This window comes from Hypanus sabinus, chromosome 29, assembly GCF_030144855.1.
Source record: "Hypanus sabinus isolate sHypSab1 chromosome 29, sHypSab1.hap1, whole genome shotgun sequence".
NCBI classification, from domain to species: Eukaryota; Metazoa; Chordata; class Chondrichthyes; order Myliobatiformes; family Dasyatidae; genus Hypanus; species Hypanus sabinus.
The window spans coordinates 7,800,066-7,813,602 of record NC_082734.1 but is presented as its reverse complement, the minus strand read 5'-3'; the positions used below and the strand labels follow the sequence as shown (position 1 = coordinate 7,813,602).

Sequence of the window (13,537 nt, the reverse complement as noted above, 5' to 3'; positions counted from 1 at the left end):
GGGGGGGTCCAGAACTAGAAGGCACAGCCTCAGTATTGAGGGGGAGTTTTTAGAACAGAGGTGAAGAGGAATTTTTTAACCAGAAAGTGGTAAATCTGTTGAATGCTTTGCCACAGTCTGCAGTGGAGGCCACGTGTGTGGGTATACTAAAGGTGGAAGTTGATTGTTTCATGGTAGGTCAGGGCATTGAAGGATATGGCAAGAAGGCAGGTGTATGGGGTTGAGGATCAACTATGGTGAAATGGCGGAGCATACTCAATGGGCTGAATGGCTTAATTCTGCTCCTATGTCTTATTCAACTTACCCTGGCTTTCACTTACCATCGTGAGAGAGAGACATAGCTCAAGTCAGGGGCCTTCTTTCAACAGTAGTGTACACAACCTGCATATTGTGATGGTAAGATAAATGGTTCCTGTACTAGGTTTGATGAAATGGATAAGATTTGTATTTTATATCAATTTCAGCCCAAGAAGAAAGGAGTGGAAGGTTTAATAGAAATCGAGAACCCCAACAGAATAGTACAGAAAAACAAGAAAATAACTGAAGTGGATCTCAATCCCCGTAACCGCGAGCTCTCCAGGCGAGAAAGGTGAGAGAGAGCCTCTCCTGGCATATTTGAAAATTAATTATGTAAAATGATTTGAATCACTGAACGTTTTCCTTCAAGGTGAATGCGTGTCAAGTGTGCCCACTGCAGATGTACGTTATGTGTGTGGATAATGAACTGTATACTGACCGGATGAACCAGACAGTTTTCCTCTGGTTTTGGTTCCTCACTGTCCTAAAAGTATTGTATGGGCCATTTAAGCTATTCTGCAACTGAAACATCATCCTTCTGGTATTTCTGTATTGGGCTGATTATATTACTTTCCTGACCACACTTCGTCAAAAATCGCCTGTGCTGATAGGTTTTCACATACCTATCTTCACTATTAATATTGAATCCTGCTAAGTCTTGCAGTCTTGAGTTTTTCTTTCCATACTGACCTCTACCAAGCCTATTTAATTTCACGCCAATATTTTCACTGCCTGATGTACATTACTGATTAAATATCACTTTGTTTTCATGATCCTTGTGGCATTAGCTTTGTTAAATGGGTTTGTGTAAATGTAGGCTTTCCTCTTAACCATAAAACCATAAGATATAGAAGAATAAGGCCATTTGGCCAATCCAGTCTGCTCCGCCATTCCAGCATGGCTGATTTATTAACCCTCTCAACCTCATTCCTCTGCCTTCTCCCTGTAGCCTTTGACACCCGTACTAATCAAGAACCCATCAATCTCCACTTTAAATATACCCAATAACTTGGCCTTCACAGCAGTCTCTGTGGTAACGAATACCACAGATTCGACACCCGCTGGCGAATGAAATTCCTCCCTACCTCTGTTCTGAAGTGTTGTCCTTGTTATCCGAGGCTGTACCCTCTGGTCCTAGACTACCCGTCCATTGCCAAAATCCTCTCCTTGTCCACTCTCTCTAGCTTTTCAATAGGCAACCCAGATCTGAAGTGCATTCTATTTGTTCAATGATTCGCAAGCCCTTTCTTTAAAACCTGTGCAATGGTAGAATTGTGACACTACTACTGAAATATCTCTAACATGGGTTTTTCATTTATTTTCGTTGTCCTTTGCCCTGCATGTACATGCCGCAGGGAAGAGATCGAGAAACAGCAAGCTCGGGAACGGTACATGAAGCTCCACCTCGAAGGGAAGACTGAGCAGGCGCGTGCTGACCTGGCGCGGCTTGCGATCATCCGGAAGCAGCGGGAAGACGCCGCCAGGAAGCGTGAGCATGAGAAAAAATGTTAGTGGCAAGGTCAAGTGTACGATCGTTTGTCGGCTCTGAGCTCTATTTTCCTTAATTTTACCTCTTTCTGACTTTTAGTGTGTTTTAACGCTTTCATAGTCCTGATCAGTTAAACTGGATTAGTGATAGAGTTGGGTTCCAGTGGCTTGACAGTTAGTGATGGGGGGCAGAGTTGGTCAATGGGGATAGGCATGGATTTTCCAGTCAACCCATTAAATAAAACACATGTCTGCAGATTGGGGAATCTGGGGCAACAAACAAGCCCCCTTGACCTGCTGAGCTCCTTCAGCAAGTAACTCGCTGGACTATTAAATTTAAAGGGACTGTGGGGAACCAACTGGCAGTTATCAGGGAGCAGAGGAACTAGGGCCCAAGTGGGAAGGGCACTGTCCCTGGTATATTAATGAGAGTATGGAACAGCACTAGGAAGTGCCACATCTTTAAGATTTCTGACTATTTGGAAAGAAAATGGTTGAGGATTTCCCGAGAATGTTATAGTCTGCAGAATGGATGTGGAGAGGATGTTTCCTATGGTAGGGGAGTCTAAAACCATAGGACACAGCCAAAGAATAGAATCCTTTTAGAATGGCGATGAGAAATTTCTTTAGGCAGAGAATGGTGAATCTGTAGAATTTGTTGCCTCAGGTGGCTGTGGAGACCAAGTCACTGGGTATATTTAAGGCAGAGATTGGTAGATTTTTGATTGGTCAGGGCATGAAGAGTTACGGGAAGAAGGCAGGAGATCGGTGCTGACAGGGAAAATGATGAAATGGCAGAGCAGACTCAATGGGCCAAATGGCCTAATTTGGCTCCTATATCTTATGGTCTTATAACTCGTGTATTCCACTTTCTTTCTACAGTGAAAGAGGCAAAGGCCTAGCACCAAATCTGCCCAACAGAATCATCTGGAAACCTGGAAGGGACATTCAGCCCATCTGCTCTTGCACAACTCATCTCCTCCTCACCATCCAACGCAAACAACAACACAAAAAAAACTACCCATCACATCAACACATTTCGCCTGCATTCAGCGCACAGCCAGAGGGGAAAATCTGCCTTTTGAATTTGTACTCTTCCAATAAACAAGGTGTTTTTTAAAAATCCGGCTGTGTGCTTTCAGAAGCACCGTTCGGCATTCTGTGCATGAAGACTGAAAAGACTTGTGAATGTTTAACGTGTGCTGTGGTCTACTGGCACTAGACAGAGGTTCAAGTAAGGAAAGTGAATCTGGGTGGTAATCTCCCTGTTACCCAGATCTTGCTCCAGTTAGGAACAGGCCCTTTACGTACTGAGGTATATAGTCCTCACAACTCCTTAAGATCTGTTTTTAAAAAAGACATAAGCAGTATATCTCAAATTATTTTGTTCAGTTTCCACAAGTGTTTGGAAAGGGTGGGGAGTGGAGACGCACCTTGAGGGGAATGGGATGCAAGTGAGATTCACTCTGGAAGGTGTATGGAAGACAAACGAGCTTGAGGAGATGGAGTGGTTAAGGATATAATTGATACTGCAGAAGCCGGGGAATGTTTCAGATTGCCACTTTATTGTGAATTGTAAGCATTGCCTATGTTCCAGGTGGCTCTACATACTCTTATGTCACCTCCTGATGTCATCTTTTTCAGAACCCAGGTGTGAAATTTATTTCCCTTTATTTCTTGCTCTCATTGTATCAAATATTTGCTATAATAGGTTTTTTTTTGAGAGCTTTGGTTAACGGTGCTGCAAGCTGATAATAAAACAACCCAGCCTCAAAAAAATTTAGTAATTTTTTCTTGCATAAATTTTAAGCTTGTTGTAATAGAGATGTTTGGCTCTTCCCTTGGGCATTTAACTCCCAGAGTCATATCTGCCTTATTTTTTGTACATTTATGTTTGATTGCATCTTTATAATTTTTGGAGTGTGAGAAATTAGTAGAAATGTTTAATTCTGATGGAAAACCAAAGTAGAAACTTTTGCAAATTCCTGAAGTCTGTTCTACCATTGGCTGACCTGGTCTGTATTGGGTTTATGGAGGGGAGATGGGTGGGGGTTTAGGGAATGCTGTGATTCTTAGGAGGTATCGAATTAGTATTGAGTTTTCTTCTGTTTGGAGGGGGCAAAATAAATTGCCAGAAGTTTTACTCCTGATCTCCAATATCTGGGGATTTTAGAAGAAAATGCAGCAGTCCAGTGGTTGGTTGTGTGCACCTTTTCCTTTCAACCACTGTCCTATTCCCCCTTTCAGATCCACGGTCTTGTGCTGGGTTGGCTGTGGTAAGAAGAGGGACAGTTCTAACTGGCACCCATTTTATTTCAGACCATGCTCAGAGAGTGTAGGTTTGTTAACACAAATATTGATGCAAAAAGTTTGGAATTGTAATGGGTACACCTAGTGTATGCATTGAAAGTTTAGCTTTTTCCTCAAACGGACTTTGGCTCAACCTTTGCATTTCCAGCAACTTCTATTTCTTGGTAACTTTGCCAGCTCATCATTAAGATTCCCTGTAGCTTTACTTCGCATTTAAACCTGAAGTTAAGGTAAGCAAAGTGGAACCTGATTTATTCCACTAATATTTAACAGCAAATATTACCTCCTTTTCCAGATTAATGTTTGGTATGTCAATGTCCGTATGTTAAGATCTTGTTTCACCCCTGTCTCTGTCCTAAGCAAATCCCATGTCCCTGTAAACAAAAATACAGTCTGTTTGAGATTTGGTAGATTGCAGCTAACCTGCAATGGATCCCAACATGTTCCATTTTCCCTGTTTGTGAGAACTGGAGATAGTGATCCAGTGGCTGAGATCAACATACCTAAGAACATTGAACCTAAACCCAGAGGTGGGAGAGGTAGGAATGTTTGCTTTGTCTCCCCTTTGGAATTCGTGCAGTCCTACCCCACATCCAGCTTCACTGAGCATCCACTGTGCTCAAGGAGTTGGGAAAATTATTACTCCATTTACCATACCGCAGACAGGAAAACTGGTGAAATATACCTGGCCTCTGCAATCCCATGTTAATAATCTGTTGTTTGTGTGGAATGACTGGTATTGATCTTTGTATCCTGTTGCTCTGCTCTAGTTGTGCCCATTAATGTGATTGGAGCACAATCTTTGTTCAAGTCTCATTTCAGACTGAAGCGCTAACTTGCAAATGCTTCTCACACCTAAAGCGTATAAAACTTCATTTATATTCCACACTATCGTACAATCATAAGGGAAGCACTGGGCTGGATCTACTGGATTAGGGTTTGAAGTTTCCACTGGTTTCAATCGTTAATTTAAAATCTGCCAATTCTTTTCACTTTCTTTCAAGCAGCTAACTGTGCTTTAGACCCTTCAATGCCTGCACTTTTTGAGGCAGTGCTTTGAAAATGTTCTGTTTTAAAGCATGGAAATTAGATTAGTTACCTTGAAATCTTGTGTTAGGATTGTGAAAGAGATGACAGACTTCTATTGGGGTTGAATTCAAGCAAAAATACTAATTGTTTTCACTTGTAGTGAAATGGCTAATATACAAACTCACTTGGTCACCCTATTCCTCTCTTCTGGGCATCTACACAAACCCCCTTCAGTATTTTGGGGCTCTCACCAAAGTAGATGATCTTCAGCGTAATGTTAATGAGCTATTGAGATTTCAAGTCAGCACCATAGGATTAGCAAGCATCCTGCCCAAAACCCTTCAGCAATCTTTCAACAAGATATAATCACAGGGTTTAAAGAATGTTTTTTTAATTTAAATTGCAATAAAATCTCTAGAAGGAATTGCCATTTGTCTTGTTTTCTTTAAATAGAATCATCCTAATCCATTCATGAACTTACTTCTACAACGATGGTCATAATAATGGCCAAAACTTGTGTTAATCCCTGCATAGCTTTGCCCCTTGAAATCTCCACAGATTTCTCAAACCCTCTGTAAATTTATTATCTAAGTACATGTATGTCATAATATACAACCCTGAGATTTATTTCTTGCAAGCATTCTCAATAAATCCATGGAATAATAATCATAACAGAATCAATGAAAGACTGCACCAACTTGGGCATTCAACCAATGTACAAAAGACTCCAAACTGCAAATACAAAAATGAGAAACAATAAATATCAAGAACCTGAGGTGAAGTGCCCTTGAAAATGAGTCCCTAGATTGTGGAATCAGTTCAGCAATGAGGCGAGTGAAGTTGTCCCATTTGGTTCAAGAGCCTAATGGTTGAGGGATGATAACTGTACTTGAGCCTGGTGGTGCAAGTCCTGAGGCTAGTGTACCACCTCCCTGATGGTAGTTGCAAAAAGGGAACATATCCTGGGGGGTGGGGGGGGGGGGTTCTCTGATAGATGCTGCTTTTCTGCAACAGCATTTCATATAGGTGTATTCAATGGTGAATCCCCTTCAGTGTTGCATTTGATGGTTAAGTATGAGTGAGCACAAGAGCCTGGGCTGACTCTCCAGAGCCATACTGAGAGAATGGCAGATCAGCAGAACACTCAGGGGGTGCCTTAAGTAATGGCACAGTCAGTTAGCTCTTGAGTGGGAGACAAAGGCTCCTTATTGAGCAGGTTTAAATTCTGGGGAGAAAATGTGATGCAGATGTTAATCTACCTTGCCAGCACATTAGAGATGTGTGATTCTGCTGCTGTTTCAGCAGCACAAAATAGTAGAGGAACTCAGCAGGTTGTCAGGATCTAATGAGGAGAAGTGAAGTTATTTTGGGCCAAGACCCTTCAGGCCCAAAATGTCAACTGTCTACTTTCCTCCATAGATGTTGGCTAACCTGTTGAGTTTCTTGGGATTTCTTATGGATGTGTGTGTGTGTTACATGTTTCTTGGTGAGGTCTTGGATTTCCTCTGTGTACTCCATTTTGAAGAGGTTGTGAAAGATGTGCAAGGTACTTCAAAATTTCCTTCCTAAAATTCATTTTAAACCCCACCTCGGACTAGATCACATCCCCCCTCCACACTCCATCCACCCATTGTGTGTCCTACTTCCAAGGTTTGTCTGGTGTTAAAGGTGGTCTCTAAAGGGAAGTTTTTGTTGTGTACGTGCCTTGTATTACATGTGGGACTGAGCTTGTCAAACTCATCACATGCCTGCTACAAACTTGCTTTAAGAGAACATGATGAGAAGATACAAGCCTAAGAAGGGGATGCCACTAGATGGAGCACACTCCAGAAGCTGGCTGTATCTTATAGTTGTATATCAAACTATTGTTGAAGCATAAATAGGCTAACCAGGGTCCTTTGGTTATTTCCCATTGATATCGCTATATCAACGCTTGAGAAGCTGAGCATCATATCACTTTCTAAGTTCAGATACCTGCTATTAAATTGTCCAGCGTTTTGTGTGCCCCAGTTTCTTATTCTGACTTCCTACCCCCATTCCCCTTCCTTTCCAGTCCTGATGGAAGGGTCTTGGCCTGAAACTTCAACCATCTATTCCTCTCGATCACGGGTTCCCAACCTGGGTCCATGGACCCCTAGATTAATGGTAGGGGTCCATAATATTTTTTTAAAAAAGCTCAGAGACCCTGCTCACTGACCTGAGTTCCTCCAGCGTTTTGTATGTATGACTTGCATTAAATCAACTTGCTATCTCTGCATTTACTGTAACTATGTTGCTCATCTGTGAACTGGTAGGATATTTGAAGATTTACTAATAATTGATCTGAAGCAAATTCTTACCACTGAATGGCAGAATTACTGAAAATATTTGGGCAAAGGTTGAGACAAAGTCATCTGATCAATACTGAAAATGTTGTGGAGCCCCTTGTGTCCTCTTTCTTACTACTGCAGTAATGACAATGTTTCACTCATCCATCCTCACTTGTGTGGAAAACTTTTTGCATAAGTAGAAACATCGTACATTTACAGAATCCTCATAGACTAATTGTCTCCAAACCAGCAATAATAAACAGTTCTTAACATGCATTTATCTCATTTCTTGATTACATGTGTCCTCTGGGGAAGAATACTGTGTACTCTAACCATTTGACTTTTAATGCAAATTCAGTGCGAACTCTCGCATTGCTGTACTGTGGGAGTAGAAAAAAACAGGTTCCTCGGCTCATATTTGCCATGCTAAACGAATTGCTTACCTCAGCTAGTCCAATCTGCTTGCATTTAACCTTTTCTCCCTGGTTACCCTTTTTCTTTTCATAATCTAGAATTTTCTTTTACCTTATCTGCCAAAGTTATCTCATGTCCTCTTTCTGCCCTCCCCAGTTCCCTGTTAAGTGTACGCCCAACAACCTTTGCATCCAGCTGCCTTTTTTTTCCTGTCAGGTCCTTAAACCCCCTCGCCTGCCAGAGTTCCCTAATCCTGCCGCACTTGCCCTTCATTCTTCACGGGAACATGCTGGCAGTTCCTCCTCCCTAATTTATCTTTAAAAGCCTCCAAGTCCTTGCAAGCAACCAGTCTTGATCCACCTTTGCAAAGTTCTGTCTGATGCCATCAAATTTAGATTGTGGACCAGTTCATTGTAACTCTTAAAACTAATAGAATTATGGTTACTGGGCCCAAAGTGCTTCCCCCACTGGCACTTAAGTCACTTGCCCTGTGTCAGTTTTCTAATGGGAGGTCCAGGCCCACCCCCTCTCTAGTAGTCCATCTATGTAATACGTGAGAAAACTTATGTGACCACACTTAAATTTGGCCCCATCCAAGCCCTTTGTTAATATTTGTTTGTTCATTATGTGCCATGTTGTATTACATGGACAATCATGGTCTTAACATGGTCATGATTGTTTTTGGCAATTTTTTTTTGCAGAAGTGGTTTGCCATTGCTGCCTTCTAGGAAGTGTCTTTACAAGGGGAGGTTTCCACAGCCATTACCAATACTCTTCAAAGATTGTCTGCCTGGTGTCAGTGGTTGCGTAACCAGAACTTGTGATATGCACCAGCTGCTTATCCAATCATGGCTTCATGTGACCCTGATACACCTTGCCCAAGTGTGACCGACTGGCTGACGAAAGAAAGGAGTACCTAACTTCTTTGGTAGAGACATATCTCCACCACACCACCTAATACTAGGAAAGTCAAAATCACCTATTACAGTGCTATTATTCTTGCAGGTATATATACGGTAACAGTATAGTAATACTATAAAATTCCCAATAGCTACGGAGAAGGCAAGCCAGAACATATTTCATTCTGAGTTTGAAGAGATTTAGTTTGTCAAACTAAAACACTCTAAACTTCTACAAATATACAAATTAGAATGGTGGTGTCTAAAATTAAGAACCCCCACCACCCAGGACATACCCTCTTCTCATTGCTACCATCAGGAAGGAGGTACAGAAGCCTTGAAGGCACACACTCAGCGATTCAGGAATAGCTTCTTCCCCTCTGCCTTTTTATTTCTGACATTGAACCCATGAACTACATCTTTATTCCTATTTTTGCACTACTTATTTAATGTAATCATGGTTTTTTCTATTGCATTGTACCGCTGCCTCAAAGTCAACAAATTACCATAAATAACATATGCCAGTGATATTTATTCTGATTCTGAGAAAACAGAGCGTTACAGCACAGTACAGGCCCTTTGGTCCGCAATGTTGAGCCGACTTTTTAACCATGACCTCTTTTTAACTTACTCCAAGATCATTTTACTTTCACCCACATAACTACCAACTCTGCCATGTCCCAACTCAGTCCCAAGCCCGGCTGCAAAAGGAGGAGGGTTCAGCATGGAGCTAGCAACCTCATCCCATAAAAACCTGGAGCTACAGAAGCTCCAAAGACCTCATTCTTGGGAAAGGAAGGATAGAAGAAGATGGGGTCAAATTGAAAGACTGTCCCAGGACAGTGATCTCCAGTGAGTTGCTATTGGCAGCCTATGCCTTAGTAGGGGTGATGGACTTAAGAAGAAATGTCCCTATCTAAGAGTTTCGTAGATGTCCCTAAAGTATCTGCCTCCATCACCACCCCTGGCAGTGCGTTCTACATATTCACCAGTCAATGTGGGGAAAAAAACCTACCTCTGACATTCCTCCCTACTTCTCCCAATCATTTAAAATTATTCCTCTTTATATTAGCCATTTCCATCCTGGGGGAAAAAACTCTGGCTACCCTCTTAGTCTAAGCCTCTTATCATTTTGTACAGCTCCATCAATTCATCTCGCTTCTTGATTAGGTTTGATTAAACCCGAGCTGCTGGAATTGTGAGGAGGGCCTTCAGTAGTCTGATTGGGGCATGACTGCACAAGCGCATGGATGCCAGCCAGTGAGAACAGTTTAAAAGGAGACAGCTTATAGAGCGAATTCCAGAGTAGAGGGAGACAGGGGAAGAATCCTTTGGCTCAACAGGGCTCCAGCAATTATGGGTCAAGGCCAGGTAGGTTGTCTGTGTAGAATACAGACAGGAAGAGTATCTGTGAGGCCGGTGTTCTGTGCTTGGTGTCAGATAGGAAGTCCAGGAGACTCCCGGCCTCCCAGACAGCCACCCTTGCACCAGTTGCGTCAAGCGGCAGCTCCTTAGGGACCACTTTAGGGAACTGGAGATGCAGCTCGATGACATTCATCTGGTCAGGGAAAGTAAGGAGATATAGGAGCTATAGGCAGGTAGTCACACCAGGACCTGGGGAACTAGGTAAGTGGGTAACAGTCAGGAGAGGGAAGGGCAAGAGTCAGAGGCTAGAGAGCACCCCTGTGGCTGTACCCCTTGACAATGAGTACTCCTGTTTGAGCACTGTTGGGGGGGGGGGGACAACCTACCTGGGGGAAGCGGCAGTGGCCATGCCTATGGCACAGAGTCTGGCCCTATGGCTCAGAAGGGTAGGGAAAGGTTGTCGTCATCGTATCTATCCTTCGAGGTGGAGGATGATAGTCTTCGTTCCGTTTCCACAGAGCAAAGACGCCTGTGTGTGTATTTGTTTAACGTGTACTTGATGTTGCACTCCGAGAAGCACACGATACTTCACAAATCAACCAAATGATTCCAGTGGCATGGAAACCACAACAATTGGAGCTGATGGATTTGTTGCAGACTTCATCCGCCTTCACAGCCGTTGAGTTCAAAGTAACTTCGTCCGCCTGTTCCACCATTGAGGTCTTGTTTGGATTGTTCTTTGTCAGGGACCTCACCCTCGACCTTACCGCCATGGGTGACCCTACCAGGAGCATAGCTCCAGACGGCATTGCTTTGGGAATCTCAGGACCACACAAGCTTCTCCACCACGACAAGGTGACAATCCACGGAGAAGAGGTAGGGAAAGGAAGAGAGTGGCAACAGTGATAGGGGACTCTATAGATAGGGGGTCAGACAGGTGATTTTGTGGATGCAGGAAAGAAGCACAGATGGTAGTTGGCCTCCCAGGTGCCAGTGTCCAGGATGTTTCTGATCACGCCAATGATATCCTGAAGAGGGAAGGAGAACAGCCATATTGGTACCAACACATAGGCAGGAAAAGGGAGGAGGTCCTGAAAACAGACTACAGGGAGTTAGGAAGGAAGTTGAGAAGCAGTACCACAAAGATGGGCATCTCAGGATTACTGCCTGTTCCACTTGACAGTGAGTATAGGAATAGAGTGAGGAGGAGGATAAATGTATGGCTGAGGGATTGGAGCAGGGGGTAAGGATTCAGATTTCTGGATCACTGGGACCTCTTTGGGGCAGGAATGACCTGTACAAAAGGACGGGTTACACTTTAATCCTGGGGGACCAATATCCTGGCAGGAAATTTTGCTCAGGCTATTGGGGAGAGTTTAAACTAGGATTGCCGGGGGGTGGGAACTGAACTGAAGAGATAGAGGAAGAGGCGGTTGGCGCACAAAAAGAGAAAGCTTGGAGACAGTGCGAGAGGGAGGATAGGCAGGTGATAGAGAAGGAACGCACTCAGATCTATGGTTTGAGGTGTGTCTATTTTAATGCAAGTATTATGAACAAAGCGGATGAGCTTAGAGCATGGATCAGTACTTGGAGCTATGATGTTGTGGCCATTACAGAGACTTGGATGGCTCAGGGGCAGGGATGGTTACTTTGAGTGCCAGGCTTTAGATGTTTCAGAAAGGACAGGGAGGGAGGCAAAAGAAGTGGGGGCGTGGCACTGTTGATCAGAGATAGTGTCACGGCTGCAGAAGAGGAGGAAGACATGGACAGATTGTCTACGGAGTCTCTGTGGGTGGAAGTTAGGAACAGGAAGGGGTCAATAACTCTACTGGGTGTTTTTATAGACCACCCAATAGTAACAGGGATGTTGAGAAGCAGATAGGGAGACAGATTCTGGAAAGGTGTAATAATAACAGGGTTGTCATTGCGGGAGATTTTAATTTCCCAAATATCAATTGGCATGTCCCTAGAGCGAGGGGTTCAGATGGGGTGGAGTTTGTTAGGTGTGTTCAGGAAGGTTTCTTGACACATGTGGTGAACTACATATACCTGTCTGGACATGCCCCCTGCTGACTGCTCCTGTGGCTCCTCCCATAGACCCCTGTATAAAGGCGATTGGAGGCACTGCTCCTCCCTCAGTCTCCAGGATGTTGTGTGATGGTCTTTTGCTGCTGACAATGCTTTCTTCCAGCTAATAAAAGCCCATCTCTCGCCTCATGTGTCCGAGAGTTATTGATGGTGCATCAACACAATATGTTGATAAGCCTACAAGAGGAGAGGCTGTACTTGATCTGGTATTGGGAAATGAACCTGGTCAGGTGTCAGATCTCTCAGTGGGAGAGCATTTTGGAGATAGTGATCACAATTCTATCTCCTTTACCATAGCATTGGAGAGAGATAGCAACAGACAAGTTAGGAAAGTGTTTAATTGGAGTAAGGGGAAGTTAGGCTATCAGGTAGGAACTTGGAAGCATAAATTGGGAGCAGATGTTCTCAAGGAAATGTACAGAAGAAAGGTGGCATATGTTCAGAGGATATTTGCACAGAATTCTGCATAGGTATGTTCCAATGAGACAGGGAAAGGATGGTAGGGTACAGGAACCATGGTGTACATACAAAGTACACTGCAGATGCTGTGGTCAAATCAAGACATACAAAAAAGCTGGATGAACTCAGCAGGTCAGGCAGCATCCGTTGAAAGAAGCAGTCAACGTTTCGGGTCGAGACCCTTAGTTGGAGGAGGGGGCAGGGGCCCCATAGTGCTTTCCCCTTATATTCCTTCTTCACCTCTCCTGCCTATCCCCCTATCCCCTCCCTGCTTCCCCTCCCCCACCCCTTGATCTTTCCTCTGATTGGTTTTCCACACTCCCTCCACCTTCTTTATAGGGCCCCTGCAGGAGCTTAAGAAAAGCAGAAAGGAGCTTAAGAAAAAAAATTAGGAGAGCCAGAAGGAGCCATGAGAAGGCCTTGGCGGACAGGATTAAGGAAAACCCCAAGGCGTTCTTAAAAGTATGTGAAGATAAAGAGGATAAGACATGAGAGAATAGGACCAATCAAGTGTGACAGTGGAAAAGTGTGTATGAAACCGGAGGAGATGGCAGAGGTTCTTAATGAATACCTTGCTTCCGTATTCACTGCAGAAAAGTATCTTGGTGATTGTCAGGATGACTTATAGTGGACTGAAAAACTTGAGCATGTAGATATTAAGAAAGAGGATGTGCTGGAGATTTTGGAAAGCATCAAGTTGACTACGTCACCGGGACTGAATGAGATGTACCCCAGGCTACTGTGGGAGGCGAGGGAGGAAATTGCTGAGTCTCTGGCGATGATCTTTGCATCATCAATGGGGATGGAAGAGGTTCCGGAGGATTGGAGGGTTGAGGATGTTGTTCCATTGTTCAAGAAAGGAGGCATGGGATCCAAGGG

General features: G+C 43.6%; 1 protein-coding gene across 1 annotated transcript in view; it reads left to right on the top strand.

Moving 5' to 3' along the window:
* Nucleotides 1-7,713, top strand: part of pdap1a (pdgfa associated protein 1a) — a 30,491-nt gene extending 22,778 nt beyond the window's left edge. Inside the window, exons 4-6 of the mRNA XM_059953557.1 lie at nucleotides 465-589; nucleotides 1,653-1,804; nucleotides 2,668-7,713. Of these exons, the coding sequence (XP_059809540.1) occupies nucleotides 465-589; nucleotides 1,653-1,804; nucleotides 2,668-2,687 (297 nt within the window). The 3' untranslated portion in view covers nucleotides 2,688-7,713. The remainder of the gene's footprint in view (nucleotides 1-464; nucleotides 590-1,652; nucleotides 1,805-2,667) is intronic.
* Nucleotides 7,714-13,537: the final 5,824 nt, after the last annotated feature.